Source organism: Chelonoidis abingdonii, chromosome 6 (assembly GCF_003597395.2).
Source record: "Chelonoidis abingdonii isolate Lonesome George chromosome 6, CheloAbing_2.0, whole genome shotgun sequence".
NCBI lineage: Eukaryota > Metazoa > Chordata > Testudines > Testudinidae > Chelonoidis > Chelonoidis abingdonii.
Window position 1 is genome coordinate 2,204,564 of NC_133774.1, and position 24,875 is coordinate 2,229,438.

General features: G+C 45.3%; 1 protein-coding gene across 5 annotated transcripts in view; it reads right to left on the minus strand.

Moving 5' to 3' along the window:
* The window catches only part of UNC13B (unc-13 homolog B), a 329,656-nt gene that overhangs the window by 30,402 nt on the left and 274,379 nt on the right, over positions 1–24,875 (minus strand). For all 5 annotated transcript variants that reach the window (XM_075066813.1, XM_075066812.1, XM_075066811.1 and 2 more), the window contains 5 exons: positions 24,109–24,186; positions 21,439–21,516; positions 11,470–11,558; positions 5,414–5,566; positions 3,172–3,295 (listed from right to left, as the gene is read on the minus strand). In XM_075066813.1, the coding sequence (XP_074922914.1) occupies positions 3,172–3,295; positions 5,414–5,566; positions 11,470–11,558; positions 21,439–21,516; positions 24,109–24,186 (522 nt within the window). The remainder of the gene's footprint in view (positions 1–3,171; positions 3,296–5,413; positions 5,567–11,469; positions 11,559–21,438; positions 21,517–24,108; positions 24,187–24,875) is intronic.

Consider the following 24,875-nt stretch of genomic DNA (forward strand, 5'->3'; position numbering starts at 1 on the left):
TGCTATCTGTCAATGGGTGATGCCGATTTACACTCTCTGAAGAGTAAGCTGCCAAAGTTTAACACGTCCTGCCTCTTGATTTGACATATGTAACAAAATGCAAGGACACAACACAGGTCTGCAGACAGTCACTGACCCCACAGTCTTTGTTTGTCAAGAGCTCGTTATTACCCAGGTTTATTTCTTTGTGTGACACTAATTTGCGAGTGCTTTAGCTTGCATGAAGTACTGCCTTGAAGCACATTTATTCCATTCAGTGTGTGTTTGGCGCTCAGATCAGACTGCCTGTAGATTTGATTATTGGCATTATTTGCGTTTATCTATTTAAGAGGCTTTATCTGACAAGCAGAGCTTGTGTATAATGCCTATTAAAATCAAAGATTATTTATTCTTCTAAGGTGTTTTTGCTACATTAAGCGATCACAAGCTAGCTTTTAACCTGGGACAGAAAAGCTTCTTGTCTTCGGAAGTGGTTTTCCGAGGACTCTGGCAGTGCCCAGAATCTGACTTTCCAGCAGAGCGCATGAAGAGATGCTGATTTAGCTTAGCAGGCCCAAAGCTAAGGTAAACCACCTCCCCACACACTTGCTACAGGAGCAGACTTGGGATTTCTTGCCCTTGGCTAATGCAACAGAGAAGTTGTATTTATCTCCAGAGGCCATAAGGAGTGCTAGCAGCCCTCCTGCCAGAACAGTTCCCACCCCCGCTGACTGCTAAAGCAGCACTGCCATCCACTTCAGAGGATCTGTTTGCATAACAGGCAGGGTGCTGCTCTGTGAGAGGTAAAATCAGCTCTTGACGCTTGGGGCACATCTATCTACACTGCTCTGCAGTTTGGTCTGGGAGGGTGTGACTTGCAGTTCGGACTGAAGTGCTCGGCTGTAACCCCTCCACGTGGATGCTGCAGGTGTGAATGTAAAGGTCCTGCCTTCGCACAAATGTAGCCCTGTTGGAAGAGGAGGTAGACATGCCCTAGAGAGGCTGAATCGTGTGTCCCAGATCACACACTCATCTAGGGGAGACAGGTCTCTCTGGGGGCACAGAAAGAAACACAGTCAGGGTGTGTGTCATCAGCGGGGTGGGCTGTAGCTGCCCATTGTGTAATGAGAATGATGGCAAATAAGGCACAGAGATCTGAGGAGCCGTCCATGTGTGAATCAAGCATCTGCTTACTGACCTGCAGCCACACAGTAACGGGCTGGGGTGTACTCTGCTGCAGGGAAGGCGAAAGGAATGTGCATTAGCTTTGATAATGTAATAAAACGGGATGTATTCAGAAGCCCAAAAACAGAGTTCCCGAGACTTAACCCCATATATCCACTCAGCCGAGAGAGACAGTATAGTAATTAAATGTTGATCTTTGCTTATAATTGGTGAGGTGTGTGAATTGCTCTCTGAATTACTGCAGCTGATGTTGCCATTGATCTCGAAATCCATGGAAATTCAGTACCCACAGGCTGATGAGCCAGTGAACTGCGTGTGTTGTTAAGACACTTGCTGCTGCCTGCTGTCCTAGAGGTGTGAAAGCAATAGATGAGTTACAATTCCATTATAACCTACATCCCAGTAGCTGACTAGCTTCTCTTGTCAGAGAGCCACATCCTGCCAACGGGAGAAATCCTCCAGAAGCAGGAGAGGACTTGGGCTTCTTTTTGTAGCCTCTCCATTTTGAATTTGTCAGAGAAGGTAACATGAAGCCATATGGAGTATCTCACAATGGCTATTCTGTGGTGACTTCCAGCAGGGTTGCAAGCAGTAGCTATGTATTGCCTTTCAGGGGGAAAATGTGGCATCAGGTGCTTTCCTCCCACTCAGTATGGGAACTTCAAAAGGGGCCTGCATAAAAGCCCAAAACAGCTCCTTCCCCTGGTGCCCTAGGAAAGCTTTTATTTCATCTCTTCAGGTTAGAAGGGATTGTTAGAATCATAGTAAGGCTGCTCTTACATTCAGGCTTCCGCAAATCTACTAACAGACACTTTCCATAGCAGCTTAAAAGTAGCCTAGAAAACACACAGGACCCCCTCCCTTAAAGTTATTTATTTTCTCCATTCTAAATCCAGCACACAAATGAAACTGATTAAAGAAACACAAACATAGTCACTTAAAACCTGAACACGGAGCGAACACCGGATCCCTTGCAATAGTTTCTTGCATGACAGGCAGGATTCACTGTGTGCAATACAGCTCTAGTGTTTACAACATCCTTAAGGGTGAGACAAGGGCCCTCCCTCTCACAAGACAAATACATTTACATCAAGATGCAAGTCTCCACCAATTCTTCAGACGCGATGACCTGAACACCTTTCAACACATACCAGAAACCAGTGACAAACAAGAGGCGGCACTCAGTACATCAACCCCAGGCCAGGAGCCTGCTTTCATGTGGACAAGTAGTAATATTTCTGGACGATTTCCAAACAATTAGCTTATAACCCAGGGCCAGGAGTTTACTCTGCCTGTGACTGGACACCATTCTAGGAAGCAGCTGGATATCTGGGTCTGCAATGTAATCTGCTTCTGTAGTTCTCTAGAATTAGGGGACAGGCTAATTTTTCCATCATTAACAGGTCACTGCAGTTCATGGCACACATTAATCCAGTTGGTCCCTGCAGCTGAACACTTACACATGTCTACCTTTGAAATCAGGTGTACCCTGGTCATGCTTCAAACTCCTCCCCGCAACCGGAGACCCAGAAACACCACCCCACTCAGTAGGGATGATGTAGCCTAAAAGTGTAATTAATGAGCAACCCCAAATTAACTATGTTTAACAAGAGAAAAACACCCCTAGCCTAGGGAGCTGATGATCATTAAGTGAGAGCGTTTCCATGGTTAAGCTAACCCGGTGTAGTCAGCACCAGCAACCGGTTAATTTGGTGTGCATCGCCTTATGAAAAAGATTGCAGACTCCTATTCAACAATTTGGTGCACTTGACAGTCACGCTTTGGACTCCGGCATCTCAGATGCTGTGCTGGGAGAGCACTCTCTCTGCCTTGAGATCCCATTACCAATAAACCCATTTCTTTATTTTCTTCGATTACGGCCATCATTTTCCTTTCAATGTTCACCCTTCAGAACAGGCTGGTGTGCAGACTCCACTACCCAGACAGGGTTATACAGCAGAATGAGCATGGCTTCTGCACTGAGTAAGGAAGAAGGTTATGATTTACCGTGTGGTCTGTGAGTGGAGGCAGCACAATAAGCTTCTCCATGGTATTCATCACCACCCTCCAGAGCTCCTTCAGCACCCGCTTCAGCACTGTCTTTTCACACACCGTGGCAAAGAGCGTCAGGCTGCAGGGAGAGAGCAAGAGCTGATTAAAACAATGCAGTTCCAGCAGTGCAGGCTGTAGGAGAAACAAGAGGAAGTGTGAGTGAGATTTATGCCTCACCTAACAAACAATTTATGTTAACTCTCATCTCACGTCTCATAGGAAAGAGCAGCATTCCCTTTGCCTACAGCGCTGCTAAAGTAATGTTTTCTGATGCTTTTTCCTTCAGCTTCAGCACTAAGACATTTGCGCAAAATAGGATTTTTGTGCCTAAGAATTCAGCCACTGCTATTTAACCCCCAGAGCAATAGGAAGTTTTTATTTGTATTATGGCAGCTTGCAGGGGCCCCAACAGGATCAGGGCCCCACTGTACTGGATGCTTACACATAAAACAGAAGAAGCGCCCTGCTCCAAAGGGCTCATCCATCTAAACAGGGAAAGACCCAGAGGTGAGTTTACTCTTCTAGCGTGACCTCCAGAAACACTCCATAGAACCTCACTCTGTGATCAAGCCCATCACTTCTGACTGTGCTAGAGCCTCTCTTATAGAGGTAGGTACCGAAGTCAGTGCCCCGAAGATGATCAGGAATATCACATTCCCACTCAGTACTTCAACTCCCTGTGGAGTATTTACACCCTCCAGACCATTGTAGATCATTGTACTTCTCCTAGTCACAGAAACAAAGCTTCCTCATTTTTCAAATACGTGCTCTCTTTACATGAGAGATCCTAGTCGGAGCTCTATTCCTCATCTCCTCTGAGGTTTCTGCTGCAGCTGGAAATGAGAGATCAGGCAGGCGCACAGCTTTGCTTTGCTTTCCTCTCCTTGTGCCAGAGATGAAAAGTAAAGTTTTAATGAAACAAAGCTCCCCCAGAGTCCGAAGGCAGTGGCACTGCTACTTTCAAGGAACACATGCTCAGCTGTAACATGTCTGGAGAGGGTGCACACTGGCATCCTTCTGTAGCTCAGCCGTGTCTCTCTCCCTCCAAACACTAACCACCACAGACAGAAGTAAGAGTAAAAGCAGCAGCCCAAGTATTCCTACCTGGCAGAGCCCATTCCCACAGAAGAGTGAACATAACTGATTGTAGGCCAGCAAAAGGCCATGTGGCCCAAGGATGGGCTCTCTGAACGCTGATTTGAAACCCACCTTCCTGCTTCTCTCAGGAGAGCCCTCAACACCCTTCTCCAGAAACACATCAAGCTATTTCTTGGCTCAATTCTGTGCTTGGCCTAGCTGCCTTCCTCAGTATCAGTTCTCTGTGTTTACTCCCTTTTGCCTGGAAGAGTTCTGATCAGTTTCCCTTTTCACCTCTCACTGACCATCCCCCTGCCAGTGTAAGGGCACAGAGAGATTAGACTCACTGGCAGAGTCCCACGAGACTACATCTATAGGAAGCCACTGGGAGAACTGAGGACACAACACACTGGCTGAAGTGCCAGCAATACATAGACAACACTCAAGCATGAACACAACCTCTCCTGGGTCTCTCAACGCCTAGCCAAAATCCTCAGCTGGGTGACGAGGAGCTGGCCAGAGCTGAACCCAGGCAACAAAGGGGTGATGTTAGCAGGATGCAGGCAGTGTTTAGAGGAACTTGCCTCCTCTGTAGGATAGACAAGAAGAATAATCCAGGCTCTGCCGCTGACTTGCTGTGCTGAGGAAAGAAGTCATAAGCATTCCCACTTCTACTTCCCACCAATAGAAGGTGATGCTGCCTCCCAGGAGTAGTTAGGTAAAGCATGGAAATTGCTTTACGGATGTAAAAGTGCTACTGCGTATGCATGCTAACTGTGAAACACACAGTCTCTTTCAGCATCCAACCCGAGGACAAGATGGAATGACTCAAGTATAAATGCAACAAAATAAATCATTTCTCATGCAACAAAATCACGAATTATACGAATATCATGGGATTCACAGAAACACCATGATATCTGCTGGCTGACACTTTCAAAATGAGAAAGTCTGATATGTCATAGAAGCCACCTCTTTTCCAAAGATAAAAACCCTCTGAGATGACACTGATAGAGAAGACGCCTCTAGGGAGTCATCCAGAAGGCTGGAGAACCGCCCCCCCCCCGCAGTCTGTTAGAAATTTTATGGCAGTCTGAATACCGAACTGAGCTCTTCTTACTTTCCATCCAGGAAGTCCATTAATGGCCTCAGGACATTGTCTGCGTCTTGCGCCACCGTGTTCCTGGCATTTGCAGGGATATTTCCTGTCCCTTTCACTTGACAGAGTATATCTGACATCTGCTTGACACACTCGTCAATACGGCTCTGAAAGCTAGACAGATGAGAGAAGCAAAGTTATTCAGTGCAAAGCTATCACCTTCTGAACATGAAAACATAACTTGTGTTCACTTAACTAGGCAATACTCCTCCTGACTCCATCTAAGACCTTCCCTATTGCTTCCTTCTCAGTGTTGTTAAGAAGGACAAGCTATCAGGGTAATCTACTGTGTAGAACATCAGTAGTGACACTAGCATCCCTACACATGGTCTCATCACATTGGAGATAAACTCAGTCACTTATTTAGAAAGCTGCCCTTTTCTCCCCCCAACAATTACAACTGTGCGTACTGTTCTGTGTTTGGTGTATACGGTCTATGACTTCACACAGATCGGTAGTGTAACCAGTGCTCAACTGCAATGCACCGCAGACAGACACGTACATACAGCTCATTACCAGACCTCACAATAGAGAGTTGTTAAAATCACAGGTGCTCAGCAGAGAAGACACGGGCTGACTGAAACAAGCCCCAGCACCACAGGGCCTGGGTTATATATAAGTGTCAAGACTAATTGGGGCTTGGCTAGCCAAGTGAACAATGTCCGTCTCTGCTGAAGTGACATGCTGGCCATTAGGGGAGTTCAATTGTCTGGAACTCCCAAGGGTAGAAGGGAAGAGATCCGAGCCACATCCATTTGGGAAATTAGATTGTCACAACCACTTTCAGTAGATGGCAACCTAGTTACTGCAGACAATCAAGAAGAATCTAATGTAGTGATTTAACGTGGGGAATACTGCAGCAGAGCCCTCAGCACATCAGCAGGGAATGAAGGGAAATGCCTTGACATTTAAGTTTGCAATATTGTTGTAGCTGTGCTGGTCCCAGAGTATTAGAAGCACAAGGTGGGTGAGGTCAAATCTTTTATTGAAGAAGCTGGTCCAATCAGAGGCATCACCTCACCCATCTTGATATTTAAGGCAACTATTACTGACAATAGATAGTAAGTGTGGCATTCAGTTAGCTAATGTTTGTGCAGGGCCTTGAACATGTAAGAAGTGCTAGGGATTGTGGCCAAGGTTTAACATCCCTTACTCCACCAAATCAACCGCACCTGGGGGCGATGGTCTAAAGCTGGCTTCTAAATCTATATTTGGGCACCTAAATAAGGGGCCTGATTTCCTATAGCATTGAGTCAGCAGGACACCTGTGGCATAGGTGGGCCTCTCTCCTTTCAAAACATGCACCCTCTGCTCCTGCTACTCACTAGGCTCCGTGCCCCCTTGCCTTCTCCACCTCCACCCTCCCACTGCCGCCTTCTCTCACCATAGAGCAGCCCCCACCAGTGCATCCTACTCCACTGAAGCAACCCCAGAGTCAGGCCTCCGTTCTCATGTTCACCTCTCTGACACTGCTGAGGTGCTCACGGCCTGGCACTCAAGCGGAGTGCCAGCATACAGTGCTGCAGCAGCCAAATGCTCAGGGTCTCACTGATCATCATATTTGGAGCCAGCAGCATGGGGCATGGGTCACTGGCAGGTTTAAACGAGTATCAATGGTGGATTCTTTGTCACTTGAAGTCTGTAAATCATGGTTTGAGGACTTCAGTAACTCAGCCAGAGATTAGGGGTCTGTTATAGGAGGGGATGAGTGAGATTCTGTGGCCTGCAATGTGCAGGAGATCAGACTAGATGATCATGACGGTCCCATCTGAATTTAAGGCTATGAGAGGTCTCATATTGCAGGGATCTGTGCTTGGGAATAGGGTGGGCTGTATAAAGACAAGAAATTATCAGCTTTTCAGGGTCCAGCAGCAGCTGCTTCCTTTAGCCCCAATGAGCAGAGTCCTCTGGTCTGGACCCTTTCCTCCAGCTGGCGGAGCGAAGCAGGGGTTTCCAAACACAGAGAAAACACCAGCTTCCGTGAAAATGACCATGCAGCTGCGCCAAGTCACTGAAACCCAAGAATTCCTGGTTTGCAGGGTCACATAACTACATTAGGGGAAAACATTAAGCGTTGGCAGCTACATCTTACTCTGCACATACGCTGCAACTGTCAAACAGATAAGAAAAGTTAATAGCACAGAAGTACTTTATATCTCTTTGACTATAAAGGGTTAACAAGTTCAGTAGGCCTGGCTGTCACCTGACCAGAGAACCAATCAGGAGACAGAACTTTCAAATCTTGAAGGAGGGAAGTTTCTATGTGTGCTGTTAGTTTTTGGTTGTTGTTCACTCTGGGTTCTGAGAGTGACCAGACGTGCAACCAGGTTTCTCTCCAATCTCCCTGATACAGGTTCTTATAGATTCCAAATAGTAAGTACTAGGTAGATGGCGAGTTAGGCTTATGTTTGTTTTCTTTATTTGCAAATGTGCATTTGGCTGGAAGGAGTTCTAATTGTGCATTTGGCTGGAAGGAGTTCAAATTTGTATTTTGCTGAAAGGATTTTAATTTGTACTTGTAGCTGGAGGGTATTCCCAGTGTCCTACTAGCTAAAAAACCCTGTACCTATTTCCATCTTAAATTTACAAAGATAATTTTTACTGTTTTTCTCTCTTTAATTAAAAGTTTTCTGTTTAAAAAACCTGATTGTTTTTTTAGTCTGGTGTGAGCACACCCAGAAAGGACTGGCGTCTGGATTCACCAGGAATTGGTGGGGAGAAAGGAGGGAAGGGGAGAGAAGAAGAGGCTAATTTCTCTCTGTGTCAGGATTACTTTCTCTCTCAGGAAGAGTCTGGGAGGGGAGAGAGAAGGAGGGGGGAAGGTGACATTTTCCTCTCTGTTAAAGATTCAAGGAGTTTGAATCACAGTGATCTTCCAGGGTAACCCAAGGAGGGGTAAGCCTGGAGAGGCAACGGTGAAGGAAAGGGTACTTTCCTTGTGTTAAGATCCAGAGGGTCTTCTGGGTCTTGGGGTTCCCCGGGCAAGGTCTTGGGGGGACCAGAGTGTAGCAGGCACTGGAATTCCTGGTTGGTGGCAGCGCTACAGGTTCTAAGCTGGTAGTCAAGCTTAGAGGAATTCATGCTGGTACCCCATCTTTTGGACGCTAAGGTTCAGAGCGGGGAATTGTACCATGACACCAACGTAACTGGGCTGCCCAACATCAACCAGTCACTGCAGCGAGCGAGGGATGTCAGTCTCTTAGGCACCAACAGATAAGATTCCAACATTCCCCGATCCATATGCCGTCTCCTCTCCTCCAAGAACAAACAGCATCTAACCCCCAGTTAGGTGTAAACCGTGCTATGTTTCCTCTGAGCTATAAAACCTGGAGTATTTATTATGTGTGAAAAGCTGAAGTGGAGTGTTACACTAAGTAGGCTGGTAATGCAGCAGTCGTGTCTCAACGCTGTTGATCTGTTGAGATGTGAACACCTGACCCAGGTGTGTTTGGAATACATTTACTATAATTGGGATATGCGGAATGGGATTAAGGGTGTTCTAAGGATAGACCCACACCGGGCCAGGATGCAGAGAAGGGATTACTAGCTTGCTGAGAGACACCACGTCGGACATCAATTTAATTTCATTCTTTCTACAGAATGGCCATTTCAGCCGTGCAAGTGGCTCCATACCAACCATCAATCTTGAACAAAGCTTGGTTGGTAGGTATCTATGTCTAAGGCGCCTATCATCTTGGTATCTGAGCTGACAAGGTGGCAGGCTGTTCTCCAGCTTGCTCTAGGTTTAGTCGTGGATGTTACTTTTGCACGACACATGCTGTGGAGTTTTGCCACCCATTCTTTGGGGAATGGTACAGCAAAGCAGGGGTCTGCAGATAGCAAAGGGAGTGCTCCAGGCCTGCTGCTCAAAAAGCTCATCTCTTGCCTCTTGAATCTGTACCTAGGCTACCGAAGACAATGTGCTGAATATCCTAGCTGCCATGCCCCACGCCCCCCTCCGCCCGGTCTTGGGGCGAGGGTATTGTTTGTTATGCAGTGTTGGAAGCCTACAGCCCCTCCAAAAGGGAGTGAGAGTGTGGGAAGAGGTGGGTGTGGGACCATGCGTTGGGATGAATTACTCTCCCAGTATCCACAGTGCACTGAAGACTATACTGTGTCCGTCAGTAATGCACTAAATATGGTTCTTTGACCAAAAAAGGCTCTATCATGCTGTGCTCTGTGATGGTGCTTCCTCAGGACAGAGAGAGCAGGGAATTTAGATGTTACCTGTTTCCTCAGCCACTGCAGCTATCCCTCAAACATGAAAAAAGATCTGATGCATAAGAGGTGCAAAGTGTCCCAGGAGCTGCCATTTGTACAGATGCTTTTTATGCTAGTGAGGACACCTATCCTACCTCTCAGCTACATCTCTGAGGAGGAGATCTGTCTTGCACAGTAAGCTGCCCTTCCACTTTTAATTTGATACCATCGCTTCTGAATAAATAAAGCAGCTGAACCCTATTGACTGGTTAATCTCTCTCTCTGGCACATGTTTCTGAAACACTCCCTGATAACGTGTCCTGATACTGCATAATCTCTGTAAATTACACTTTCAAATGCCAAGATTCCACCCTAATTGGCTTGTAAGATTGACACTGTGAAGACAAGTGTCAGATAACAATACTAACCCACTAATTATGATTTCTCACTCATCCTCCATCTAATTATGAATGTCATTGACTCAGTTCCATGTGTTCGTATCTCCCCATCTCCTGCTGCACCATCCATGAACAGCAATGGGAGTTACGCATTTAGTTACCAGTTCCATATGCTGAAAATGCAGCTGTGGGTCAATAAGTCCCCAAAGTAACTGATGGTCATAAATACTGTATGGATGGGAAGCAGAGCAGTCAGGCTGAGTTTTTAGTCTCACCACCCAGGTAGGAGCTGCACTACTGGATGGGCCTTCATTAATCTTTTTACAGGGCATAGATGAGTGAACTGTCCTTATTGTGGGGAATAGTGATTTTAAAAGATTAGTAGACTGGATCAATTGGGGGACATTTTACTTAGGAACATAGGATGGAAGGGAACTCCTGGCTCATCAAGTCCAGCTTCCTGCTATCACAGGCCACCCAGCCCATAAATCCCATTCATAAATGTATCAAGCTCCACCTTAAAACTAGTTAAGCTGTTTTCCCCCACTACTCCTGTTGGGAGGCTGTTCCAGAACCTGACTTCGACGATTAGAAACCTTCTTCTAATTCGCAGGCTAAATGTATTTATGGCCAGTTGATACTCAATCTGTGCCTCCATACAGAGACCTGAACATCCAGCAAAGGTGAAGACAGTTTTCAGCCTTCCAGTCTTGCTTAAGCTGCAACTTTTGTGCTCATTGTAGAGTTGTGATAGCCGAGGCACATTCCATGCCACAGGTAATTTGTATCTCTGATTTGTAAATAAAGCTTTTAATTGCAACGAGCAACAATTCTGGCACTAGTGCCAACAATGACTGACCAGCCTATAAAGAAGTGCCAACCTCTGCAACACTAGAGTACCGAGTCTCAGTGTGATTCACAAACGCTAAGCCAGTTTCCTTCCGATTTTAATACTCATTTAACAATCAGAAAGCACTCAGCTGTTATGCACTTTAACAGAATGTTTGCATTTAAACAGGAATATCACTTCTGATTGTTCAACTGGAAACTGCTTTCAGAGCAATGAAGAACAGGACTCTATTCTCCCAGACACAAGTGCTGTTAGCAGCAGGATCAGCAATATATGTAATCCAAATACATTTCACAGTTCAGATTCTCATGTTCTGTTCCCAGGCAGAGCAATGAACACAACAGATACAGTTTCTCAAGTTTCTCAAGAGAAAGTTTCTCAATTCTTCAGATGGAGAATTGAGCACATGAAGAATTGAGCAAAGTCAGGGTCATGAATTTGATTCAAAACAGAAACACACTGTGAAATTGCCATGTGTTTTACTTTCCTCTCTCTCAGTCTCAGGAGAGATGCAGCTGGAGTGGAAGGAAAGGAATGTTTCCATGGTTATAGAAGGTAGATGTACTCACCTGTTACCAAACACAACACTGAGCTCATCCAAAACATTGTTCAGTTTCACTTGGAGCTCTTTGAGATTGTCACTTGCTTCTGGGTCCAGCTGTGGACAAAAGGAGAACGCTTAGCTGGAAAGCGGAGGTTGGTTTGCTGTTCACCAAAGAACCATTAGCCACTGATGACTAAATTGTAGAAAAGCACATGAAATATCCTCAAAATGTGTTTACTAGTATCCTTTCCCAGGCATCACTGTAGAGCTTCATGGCCAGTGATAAAGCCACTAGAGACCTCCCCATAGAACTTGGGAGACATGAAAAAAAATTACTTTGGCTCTTACTTTCCACCAACACTTCCCAAAGTCATCCCTTTTCCTGCTACTTGTGGAGGTAAGAAATAAAGAAACATTTAAACCTTTCTGGCACAGAACCCAGACTGCTGTGTTACTGCAATATATACCTTTAAGTTCTGAGTTGCCTTGTGGCTATAGGTTTAATCGAACACTAGCTTCTTTAAAGTGTGGCTTTTTACTGAGCTTTGTTTCTCCATGTGTGAATTTGACAGTAGTTGCACCACCTTCCACCTCCAGTCATTACATAGACTTCAGGCTGCGGTTCAGTGGAACATGGGGAATATGGCCACATTTTCCCCACTCTTTTGAACACCTGGCCATAAAAGTGTCACAAAGGGAGCGGTTATGTGCTGAGCACTTTTGAAAATATCAACCCAGTTGGGGATCCAGATCACATGAAGATCTGGCCCCTTAGTGATCAGCCCTGAATACTCCTGAGTTAAACTGAGATACAATCAAGATCACTGCATGCGAGTCTTTCAGCTGAGACATTAAAACCTGAGATCCTGTCTGCACTGCATGAACGGGACTGATCTCTTGACCCCTGCCCTAAGAGTCCTGGTTTGTTCCACGACTCAGCCAACAATCTCCCTCTTCTGCATTTGTGCAGTGTGCCTGATGCTGGCGGTTGCCTCTCTCCAGCCTTAGGTGGTTGTATTTCAGCAGAGCAGCGCTGCCTGCACATGTGGAGTTGGGGCTGGAAATGCTATATTATGTAAGACAGGATCACTTCTGGTTACATCAGTCTTCTGGTTCTTAAGCATAAATAAAACCCCTCTGCTGTTTGTGAATTGGGACTTTAGAACTCCAGCCTGACCTCCAACTTAGACCATCTAGTCACCGATACAGGCACTCATTGCAACAGCAGTGTGGTGGCTAGAATTCAGGGGCTTAGGTTTCTAGCTCCAATACTGAGATTTAGCCTAGACAGGAATTAAAGACAACAGGAGTTCCTGCTACCACATTCTGTGCTGGCTGGAGCCCTGCTTATCTCCTTTAGCATCTATCAGAGAAAGCAAAGCCTCTGGGGAAATACAGAGATTTGGAATGGGATTCATTCCTTTCCTTTTAATAAACTAGCTGGGAAAATCCAGATTTTAATAGGTGTTAGAAAGTGTGCTTACCAGTCTTCTAGGTCAGTTTTCAAAAACAGAGAGAAATAGCAGCTGTTGGTTTATTTATGAGTCTCAGGAGTGAAGCACTCCCTGCAGTGACTTTCCAGCTTTATTAATGTGAGTTTGTAATGTCATTCCCTGTGCACCTGTTTCTCCATACAGGCAGCAGTGAAGATGGCATGATTCAATCAGGAGGCTAACTAGAGACTTTGGGCCTAACTCACTGGTACAAAGCTAGGGATACAGTCCCCTGGCGGTTGCTTTTCTTTCTACCATCCAGCCCCCTTCTATTCCCAAGGCATGTAAGACACAATCAGTTTAGTCTCCAATGCAGAATGTGCAGTTTACACCAGCGTTACTCCTCTGAGCTCAGCCCACTGTCTGGGGGAGTGGGACTCAGGATCAGCCTGACTCACCGTGACATTTCAGACAAACGCTTTGCCAGCTGAACTAGAGGATCAGCTCTCTTCTTACACAAGCCACCAGAACTGGTACTGATCACTCACCACGCCCCATAGTCTATTTCCTTCATAGCTACAGGCTGTGGCTGTGCCAAATCCACAGGATATTCTTAGGTCAGCATCTATGACAGCGATGGTGCATTGCAACTCATGGCCCTTGGAATGTCGAGCTCATGCAGTGTACAACGAATGAGTTATTTTACTGTGGAAAGTTACATAAGAACATAAAAAAATGGCCATTCTGGGTCAGACCAAGGGTCCATCTAGCCCAGTACCTTGTCTTTGGACAGTGGCCAGTGCCAGGTGCCCCAGAGGGAATGAACAGAACAGGGAATCACCAAGTGATCCATCTCCTGTTGCCCATTCCCAACTTCTGGCAAACAGAGGCTACGGGAACTCGGAGCATGGTTACTACAGAGGATGCATTGAGTGCATCCAGGCTGCCTCTTACTATTTTATTCTTGTAGCAGTGAACCTCCCCTTCCCCTTCCATCAGAGAGCAAAATATGGCTCCTTGGTATCCTGTCATCACCAGCTTTTGCACTGGCTAGAGAGGATATCTGGGAGCAACACTTCACCCAGGGAATGAACACTCAGGCCTTTACAGTGCTTCTGGTTAAGGGGCTGCACACCCAAACTCAGATCCCTGTAGCACTCTCTCCCCTCTAAACTGACCCCCGCCCCCTTTTCAGGTGTGATTAATAAGACTGCTACTGACACTGATTAAAAAACTTTCTAGTTTTTTCCTCATTACACATTAGTAGCCACTAAGGGTATGGCTACACTTGAAATTTCAAAGCGCTGCCGCGGCAGCGCTTTGAAGTGTGAGTATGGTCAGAGCGCCAGCGCTGGGAGAGAGCTCTCCCAGCACTGCACGTAAACCACATCCTCTACGGGTGTAGCTCGCAGCGCTGGGAGCGGCACTGATTACACTGAGGCTTTACAGCACTGTATCTTGCAGCGCTCGGGGGTGTTTTTTCACACCTGAGCGTGAAAGTTGCAGCGCTGTAAAGTGCCCGTGTAGCCATACCCTAAGAGATAGTGGAAGGAAAGCCAGCTGTCGTGCTGAATTTCTCAGCTCAGTGGCAGAAAAGTCCTTTGTCATTACGTAGATGTTGATTCTTCTGAACAGCTGCTAACACATAAGGAGGAGACGTGTAGATAATGTATTAACTAGCTCCTTAATGGCTGGTATTGGCATTCCCTGGCTCAACACAAACTGCAGGGGATTAGCTGAACTGTGATTTAGGTCCATTAGAAGGGCGTGAGATTGGTGCCTACTATTTCTGTATTTGAATTAGATACAAGTTACAGTCCTTCATAGACTTTCTTCAGTTTTCAGTGTAGCTGGAAACTCTTCTCTGCCAATATGGTGAAGCACTGATAAAAGCTCCTGCATGAACTGATATCTACTTGGCTGCTCAGTCAATGACTGCTAAGTGTACCAGCTATCCATGAGAACAGGAAATGCCACTTGGACTGTACAATAAACCAGGCTTGCAGAGCAGAGCAGCAAGGAATATTAGAAAGCTGGTGTATTGTAATGCATATCATGACCATGGCATTTCTGCTGGAAGCTGGAACTCCACTGCCTTATTGAGCCTTACAATCTCCCTCACGCTGGGTGCATGGAGCATGACACTGAGAAAGCAAGCTAATAAAAATGTTCTCTTTCTACGAAACATGAGACAGCCTAGATTACATGGTGATTAATTCTGAACAAATGTTCTAATTCTAGTAGGAATAATACTTGGCACTTCCACAGCATCATTTGAGGATCTAAAAGCAGCGTCGAGACAATGAATGAATATTCTCAACACCCACCATACACATGAAGCCAGGAAGCATTATCTCTATTTTCAGGGATGAGGCATCCTGTCTCTATTTGAAGACATCAAGAAATAGAGACTCTACCTCTTCCCATGGCAGTTTGTTCCCATGGTTAATCCCCTTGCCAGTAACAATTTGTGCCTTATTTCTAAATTTGATTTTGTCTGATTCTAACGTCCACCTCCTGATGGTTGTCGTGCCTTTTGCTGGTAGATTAAAAAGCCCTTTGGTACCAGCACTTTCTCCCTACATAGGTACTTGCACACTGTAATCAAGACACATCTCACACTTTTTGATAAACTAAACCAGATCAAGGCCTTCTTTAAAAGGACACAATACATTGGCTTATGTCACTTGGTCCCAAGGATCACTCACTTCTCCCCCACCTTTCAGGAAAGGGAGAAGATGGAGGGCTAAGCTGTCATAAACAGATAGGAGGAGTTAATAGAACAGAAGTACTTTATATCTCTTTTGACTGTAAAGGCTTAACAAGTTCAGTAAGCCTGGCTGTCACCTGATCAGAGAACCAATCAGGGACAGGATACTTTCAAATCTTGAGGGAGGGAGGGAAGTTTTTGTGTGTACTGTTAGTTTTTGGTTGTTGTTCACTCCGGGGGCTCAGAGTGACCAGACATGCAACCAGGTTTCTCTCCAATCTCCCTGATACAGGTTCTTATAGATTCCAAATAGCAGGTACTAGGTAGATGGCGAGTTAGGCTTATGTTTGTTTTCTTTATTTGCAAATGTGCATTTGGCTGGAAGGAGTTCAAATTTTATTTGTGGCGGAAGGGGATGTTTAAGTTACTTGTGATAGGGCTGGGTATCCCAGTGTCTATAGCGTGAAAAAACCTTACCTTCATCATGCTTAAATTACAAAGATAATTGTGACTGGTTTTTTCTCTCTTTAATTAAAAAGCTGTTTCTTGTTTAAAACCTGATTTGTTTTTCTTAGTCTGGTGAGACCCAGAGGGGGCTGGATTCACCAGGAATTGGTGGGGAGAAAGAAGGGGGGGGAGAGAGAGAGAGAGGTAATTTCTCTCTGTGTTAGGATTACGTTTTCTCCTCTCAGGAAGAGGGGGGAGGGGAGAGAGAAGGAGGGGAAGGTGCATTTTCCTCTCTGTGTTTAAATTCAAGGAGTTTGAATCACAGTGATCTTCCCCAAGGTACCAGGGAGGGGAAGCCCTGGGAGAGGCAACGGTGGGGGAAAGGGTTTACTTTCCTTGTGGTAAGATCCAAGAAGGGTCATGGGTCTTGGGGTCCCCGGCCAAGGTCTGGGGGACCCAAGAGGTAGGCCAAGGCCCCTGTGGAGTGCCTGGTTGGTTTGATCCGTGCCGACTGGGTCTTGGGGGTCCCCGGGCAAGGTCTTGGGGGGACCAGAGTGTAGCAGGCACTGGAATTCCTGGTTGGTGGCAGCGCTACAGGTTCTAAGCTGGTAATCAGGCTTAGAGGAATTCATGCTGGTACCCCATCTTTTGGACGCTAAGGTTCAGAGTGGGGAATTGTACCATGACATAAGCAAAGCCAGCAGTATGCATTTCTAACTCTACTGTGGATTTGACAGCAGTCTTACAAGCCAGAAGAATTCAGCAGGATAAGAAGCTCTTAGCAGGAGCCTGGACCCAAGGAATGCTTTCCCACAGCTCTTATTAGCAAGTCAAGGCTGTTTTTCAGCTATCCTGGGGTTTGTCATACAGGTGACTCAGCATTTAAAATGAGGGAGAAATCTGGCTGAACACTAAGAAGAGAGTATGTTTTACTGGAGCATTTTTCATACAGCTTAGCTGATAGCATGAAAACTGGTCTACTAAAGACTTTGTTCTCAAGGCTCAATACAGTAGCACCTCAGTGTTATGAACACCTCAGGAATGGAGGTTGTTCATAACTCAAATGTTCCTAACTCGGAACAAAACATCATGGTGGTTCTCTCAAAAGTTTACAACTGAAAATTGACTTAATACAGCTTTGAAATTCTACTATGCAGAAGAAAAATGCTGCTTTGCCTTTATTTTGTAGTTTACATTTAACACAGAACTGTAATGTATTTGCTTTTGTGTGCGTGTGTGCCTGCTGCTGCCTAATTGTGTAATTCTGGTTCCAAATGAGGTGTGTGGTTGACTGGTCAGTTCGTAATTCTAGTGTTTGTAACTCTTAGGTTCTACTGTAAATACTAATATTCTCTGATATTTTCCCTGGGAGGTTTGTACTTAAAAAAAATCTAAGTTTCTACACCTTTTAATTGAGCTTTTGCAGCATATCGAGAATTCGTGGCAGTGGGCAGTGCAGTACATGGGTTTTTATCCTGCAGAAGTTAATGTTTGCATAACTTGTGAAAGGCAAAAGGCGGCAGTGAGTGGGCTGCAAAGTCGTTCCTGACGAATGAAAATAGAAAGTATTACACTGCCCACTGTCAGCCTGTTTGTACCATTCCCAAGCAGGGGTCTGTAGAGCAACATAAGGAGTGACGAGAAAACAGCACAGGTGGCATGAGAGGGAGGGATAGCTCAGTCATTTGAGCAGGGGATTGCTAAACCCAGGGTTGTGAGTTCAATCCTTGAGGAGGCCATTTAGGGATTTGGGAATTGGTCCTGCTTTGAGCAGGGGGTTGGACTAGATACCTCCTGAGGTCCCTTCCATCCCTGATATTCTATGACTGCTTTGCTTGCATGAATTTATGACTACGATATTCAGATTCCAAGGCCAGACGGGACCATTGTGATCACCTAGTCTTAGTGCCTCTGTAACACAGGCCAGAGACTTGCCCCAAAATAATTCCTGAGCACAGCTTTCAGAACAATGTCATTATGCATCTGTGAAGAGACGAGTGAATTATACAAGTTACTCCAAAGTTATGTCACTGACATCAGGGAACATATATGACTACCATCACCATAGAATCTGTGCCTACAACATTTACACCACAACACCATTGTGTATAATGCTTTTACCACTACAAATAATTGCAGAAACACTATTTTTTCCCAAATACCGGACATTTGAGAGAGGTTTTTAGAAGCTGTATTGATAATATTTGTATCCCTTTAAGTCAAGTTGTCCTAGCAGCATGAGATCCACTGCACAGGCTCAAAGGGAGAAAAATAAAGTGTTATAAAACTCTAAAATGATCCAAAAGAGCTTTTCTATCAATTATAATGTAGTTTGAATGAGAGAATCTTTTGGGATCTTCCAAAGTGGGAAACAAGGGCAGTACCCCACTGGAAGGAGGAGTTTCCAGATCTTTTGTGTTCCAGCTTCTAGCCTCAGTTGGTCACAAGATATTGGGTATTACGCCCAGGGGTCTAGGGCTGAATGCTGCCTTATCCCACACCAGAAATCCTTGGGTAATGTTTTAGGGAGAATACAAGGAATGTTGGCAAGGATGGGATTTCACAGTTGGGAAGAGAAGGAACAACTATTTGAAACCTGTTCAGAGCTTTGTAATATCAGAAGTGCTCCAGGTGTAGATGGATTAGGTGAACAGAATGCAGCTGAAGTAGTCAAAGTGCATGCTATCTTAAATTCATTTAATCTCTCTCACCACCTCCAACCCCTAATTTCTATGATTTGTCAATCTGCAACTCCTAATATACATGATTTGTCTACCTGCAACTCTTAATTTATTAGTATAAATTACAGGGAAACTGTCAAGGTGCTTCCTTTTAGCCACAGTACGTTGGGTAACACAAAAAAATAAACATTTACTTAGAGCACTGATGTGACCTCACCATGACATTTTCTTATTCTTTACAGAGAAATACCTCCTCTCATTGCTTTCTATGTAAATGTTGCCCTCACTGCTATATTTTAGTGCCAACCACTGTATGAAGTATGGATACTGTATGCATCTCTTGTAAACACCAAGTAATTGTCCTTCTTGAAGGAGAAGACAAAAACTTTGCACAGGATGAGGGATTTCCAGAACACATAATTAGCTCTATTTTCAGAGTTGTCATCTCACTAACTGATGTTCACTGGCCAGGACTAATCGCCATCAGAGTAGCCACTAAAACTAGAAAAAGGCAGTCTAGGCTAGCAGAACCAAGGATCTGGCAGGGTTTTAATCTATGCAGCAAAGTACTAAATGCATACCAAGAAGACGACCCCGGGGAGGTCAGCTATTTCAGGTACTTGGCACAAGTTAAATGAAGCATTTCTGGTGAGCAGTGGCAGGTGGATGAGGTGAACAATATCATGTAGCAAAGAATTTCGCTCCAAAGAAAACTTTCTAACATATTGAGCAAACAATATTCCAGTTGCTCAACATGTCATTTGCATTCTCTCGCTCCCCAGGTTTGCTAGTTCCCAAGTGAGAGTCACAGGGTTTGAGCCAGAGCTCCCAGAACACCTCCTCCTCCTCATATAACCCCACAGTGCAGGGAGACCGCTGAAGAGCCTGCAGTTTCTCGGCCATTTTCATGTCACTACAGGAGGAGGCTTTCAATGGAGGATGCTGCAAGGGACAAGCTGGGCTGGGAGGGAGAAGCTCACAGCAAAAGGAGCTCACAAAGGTCCTGGCAGATGCATGAGTTTTTGTATAAATGTACTTTTGTTCCGGATGATTGCTGTGCGATATCACAGCTGAGATCTGCATTCCTGTTCCAGCTGGAGTCTAAGCACCCTGAGCACCGACTGTCTGGACAGAGTTGGAGCGTTAGCGTACCACAGACAGCGTGCAGAACATATGTACCCTAAACACTCCAGTACGTTACACACACTGTACTGTACCTTACATCAAACAGTTCAACATGCTCTTGTTATTTCATTGCTCATGAAGTGCTGAGTCATCATGCAGCATTAGGCAGGAATGTGAAAATACAGAGGTTTGCACCCCCCCAGTGCTGGCCACAGGTCTCTCCTGTGAACCTGTGGTCCAAGCTGAAACCCCCCTGTGATTTCTCAACTCACTGGGGAAGCGCTGGGATAGGCATTGTTGAGACTCTGTGCTGAAAGATGTGCCCTTTCCAGAGGGTGATCTTACCCAGGCTAAGCAACGTTGTTTAGATTGTCATTCAGTACAGTTTACCACCAGGCGTTTGAGATACTAGGTTATTCCCCATTGTAAGTATAAGGAAATACCATGGCTATCAGATAGCACTGTGGGTAACTTGGCAAATGCTGATTTCCTAATGGTGACTCCCCGTACATGCGAGTGATGCTTTCATAAAATCAGTTATATATGTTTAATCATGGGAGCAATTATTCTGGAAAACTGGCCCTTTGGGGCCATGATTGATGTAACGTCAAGGCTGGGTGCACTCCGTGCAACACAAGTCGAAGTTGCTGGGACATTTTGTTTCACGAGAACTGAACTCCACTGTGAAGAAAACCTCTTTGCTGTCACCCTTGCATTAGCCAGTGAAACATTTAGCAGGTTTTTAAAAAAAAACAAAAAAAAAAACTTAAAAACAAGCATTTGTCACTTCTTAGAATTATGCCACTGAGCACTAGAGAGACTTGGAAACAACAGTGCAGAGTCAAAAAGCTGAGCTGCCACCCCTGAACTAGCCTCTTGGCGTGCAAACGACAGCGCAGGATCTAGCACATCACAGCTAAAGAAAATGCCCCGGGGCTCTGAAAAAGATTTTTTCCTAACATGAGCAGTGTCCATTTCGTCATCATCCTGAGTCTTGAAAAGCAATGAAAAGAGAGGAAAAAAGATACACATAGTTGCGCATCCTCTCTTCACCAACAGCAACTGAAACAAAATTCTTTCATGTCTTTGAAACTTGCTACCCTATGAACAAAACATTCACAGGAACACGGCAATAAATCTACCTTCGCAAACCCTTTTTAGGGATCCAAGGAATGAGCCATTACACAGCCTGTGTGTGTTTAGAATAGATTAAATGTATGTCATTTACTCCCAGCCAAGTTACTGCCCTTCATTTACACACTGCACAAAATTACTTATGCCCATAACGGGGAGAGTTTGCTGACATTCTTATCATTTAAAAAACAGACTTGAAAACATCTTTTTGTGCCCCTGTCCAGCCCACATTAATGTATGTTCTTATTACTGTCTTATTACTTCTTCCCTTGTCCTCCCTCTCCTACTCCTGTCTGTTTGAAAAACCTGCTGTTGTGTTCAATTAGCCTGAATGATTTTTGGGGCAAGGGCTGTCCTTTCACTCCGACAGCCCAGCCCCTAGACCAATGGGGCCCTAATCTTTACCGGAGTCTCTAGGTAAACCCGTCGTTATGTGCATAAGTAGCCAGTTTTAGTGCTCGTACCTCCTTAGCACCCATGGCCTCAAACATCTTCTCGAGCTGCACTCTCAGCTGCTGAATGTTGTTCATCAGGATGCAGGGCTGAAGGAGGCAATGGCAAAGACTTGTTACTGATTTGGGTGACAACAGTATTGTTTGTTCTTTCACTCGCACAGCCAGGGCTAGAGTTCCCCCCCAGCATATAAATGAAGAAGAAGGGCAGATTTCAGTACTAACAAAGCTGAGGAGGAAAGTCCCTCTCTCCAACCGGGAAAGGGGGCAGCTGCTTGCAGACAAGCCAATCAGTGGTTAAGGGGTTGCTCCAGTAGACAACTGGCAGCTGCCCTCCTGCAAGAGTCCATTCTCACATCACCCTCTCAGCTCTGACCTGTGCAGATCTGAACTGCATACAGAACATAAGGGGAGGTGCTGCACACTGAGGTGGCCACTCCCAGAAATTCACGCATCAGTGAGGGGGAAAAATTTATCTGCTCAATCTCCCCATTTGCAATTAAGGGACTACGTAGCAGACCCCAAACATCTCTAGGGTGGGACTCAGCTAGGGCTGAAGGGAGAAGGGATGCACTGATACGTCTCAGGCTGCTTCATTCAGAATCTCTCCTCTGAGCACACTACCCGTGGAGCCATTGAATTGACAATAGCATCCAGTAGCAGTTTGGAGGATTTGTAGCATAGAGGCAGATATCTGACGTAGAAAACTACCAGATCATGGTGAAGTGGCATTAATCCTAAGGGGACGAGATGAATCTTCTGTTTTAAGTATCCGACATATGAGCAAATCTAGCCGCCTACAAGGGAACAGCTCCCCACTGGATCAAACAGTCAAACACCCATGAATGATGATCCTCTGCTCCAGTAACACTCCTGATCAGAGTGCCAGACTTCCAGTTGAATGGAAGCTTTTCTATATAGGGGATTAGATTTTGCCAAACCCTACTTCTACCAATTAAGGGGTTTTCTAAGGGTGCTTCTCAATTGTCCATATATAGGAAAATTCCTGCCTGATCTATATGAAGTAAGGAAGGTCACTGACTTGGGTCTTGAAGAAAAGGAGCATCTGGCAGCCTGACTGAGTTCCAGGTCACAGAAGTGTAATGGTTTGTCTTGTGTGGACCATCCCTCGAGCAGAACTGGGGGATGGCAGTGTCCCAGCCCTGTCTGTTGTCATTCATGGTTATGTCTACATGCTGGGGTGCGCAATGGGCATTTCCTTCCAGAGATTAAGCTACGATTTCCACCACACTAGCACGGATCAGATGTGTACTATTTTGGCTTCAGTCTCATTGGGGTAATTCACTGCTGTTTGCGTGCCATTAGCAAAAGAAAACTTTGGGAAGGAAATGTTAAGTTTCCCCAAACATAGATGGATGCCAATTCTATCTGTATCCCTGGCAGGCTATCGGGTTGGGTATAGCACAGATCACTGTTCAGACACTACAGAAGATTTGAACGATTTGTGAACACCACAGGAGGACTCCATTTGCATGCTGTGGTCTTTACTTTAAGAAAAGAGTGGGAAATTATTTCTTTTGAAGAAAATAATTATGGGTAGAAAGAATGAAACCATATAAACAATTAGCACTTGGAGCAGAAAGGGGAGAAAGCCTTGGTAAACACGTGAAAACTGAGTGAACAACATTAATCTTTTTCTTCCACTCTCTTGGGGCAGCCGCAGCTGCATTACCTATTGAACCACAGAAGAAAAAATACAACAACTAATAGCCCAGAGCGACACCTAACAATCACTCCACTGTGATCTGAGTCTGACTTCTCTGGTGCCATGTCCCGCCAACGTCAAGGACAGAGTCTGAATTACATGAACACAAACGGAGAAAACCCATTTGCTAAGAGGAGGCTGGAGCATTCCCTTGGCTTCATTAAAGAAGAGTGTCAAGAACAGCATGCGACAAGCACTCAGATTTCAGACACAGTTTTATTTACCACCACCATTAATGACCTATAAACGGGGCTGAACAACAAGTTGGTTAGAAGCAAGGGATACTCAACCGGGAAGTATTTGTGAAAACCAGCTGGGAGACAGACATGGTTTGAAGATCTACAAAGAGTCCCCCAGGCCCATTTCTTTTCATAGCCATAAAACAAGATTTAGACACTAGGTTTGATGCCTCACTCCAAAGGGCCCTGGAAAAAGGTGACAGCAGCTGCCATAAGCAGTTCCCCAGGTTCAGAATGAAAAGATGGGGAGAAGAGTCCAAGCCCCAGCAAGCCAGGCAGAGTCTACCTTGGCCATCACCTTAGCATGTGGCCAAGCACACCGTGCAAGCATGAGCCCGACAGGAAGGGTCCATCTCTGCTCTCTACAATTCCATGTGCAGCTGCAGCCTAGGGAGGGAAGGGATCACAGCAGAGTCTGCAAGGTGCATGCGTCTGGAACATTTATTTCCACTTCCTTAATGGAGAGCAAAACCCTCTGACACAGGTGCAGTGGGACTGACACACACCAAGTGCCCAATTTTATTTTATAGGTGAGCAAATCAAAGTTAACTCCATAAAACACCTGGGGCTTGATGACATGAGCACAATGACGAGGTTTATGGCTTCCCAGATGCAGTACAAGGACTCCTTTACCTGCTATTTTAAAGCTATTGCAGAACGGTTCAGTGATGCCTGGATTTCTAAAGGGGGCGCGGGGAGAAATCAAATGTTACTCACTAGTTTCTCCTTGGAGCAGTAGGACTGGAAACACTTGGAGAGAATGTCAGCATACTGCATCAGCACTTTCCCAATTGTCTGCAAAGACAACAACAAACGTTATACTCTCCTCTTCCACGGAGAAAGGCAGGATGTTTGCAAGAGAACACAAAAATAAAATCAAACCAATAACTTAGAGTAGACAGGATTTGCCAAAGCACTTAGCTTCTGTTCTTCAGGGTTCATTCATTTCATTTTTGGGCGGCTATTTCTTTTTTAAGCAATTTTTAAGTTTTACGCAGATGTCTGAAAATCAAGCTTTTTAAGGGCTCTCTCTTTGCGTAACCTCTAATGAATAATCTCTTTGTAATGCTCCTCACTGCACTTTAACGTAGTCCTGTTTCAAAACAGCACCATGTTAAAGCGGACTAGGAACCCTTTAGTGCACAGTAGCGAGGTCTACACGAACCAATTAAATCACACCCCTGTGGTGCAGGGCCGCCCAGAGGATTCAGGGGGCCAGGGCAAAGCAATTTTGGAGGCCCCTTCAATAAAAAAAAAAGTTGCAATACTATATTCTCGTGGGGGCCCCTGCAGCCACGGGGCAAATTGCCCCACTTGCCCCCCTCTTCTCATGTGATCCCTCCCCCATGGCTCTCTTGGCTCTATCACTGTTAATCTAAAGTGGCTAATTTTAATGAAGCTACCCACCCCCGACATGACTCTCCCTATGGCACTGAAATTAAATGTAGACTATAATTTGGCATTTGAGAAGTGAAAGGAACGGT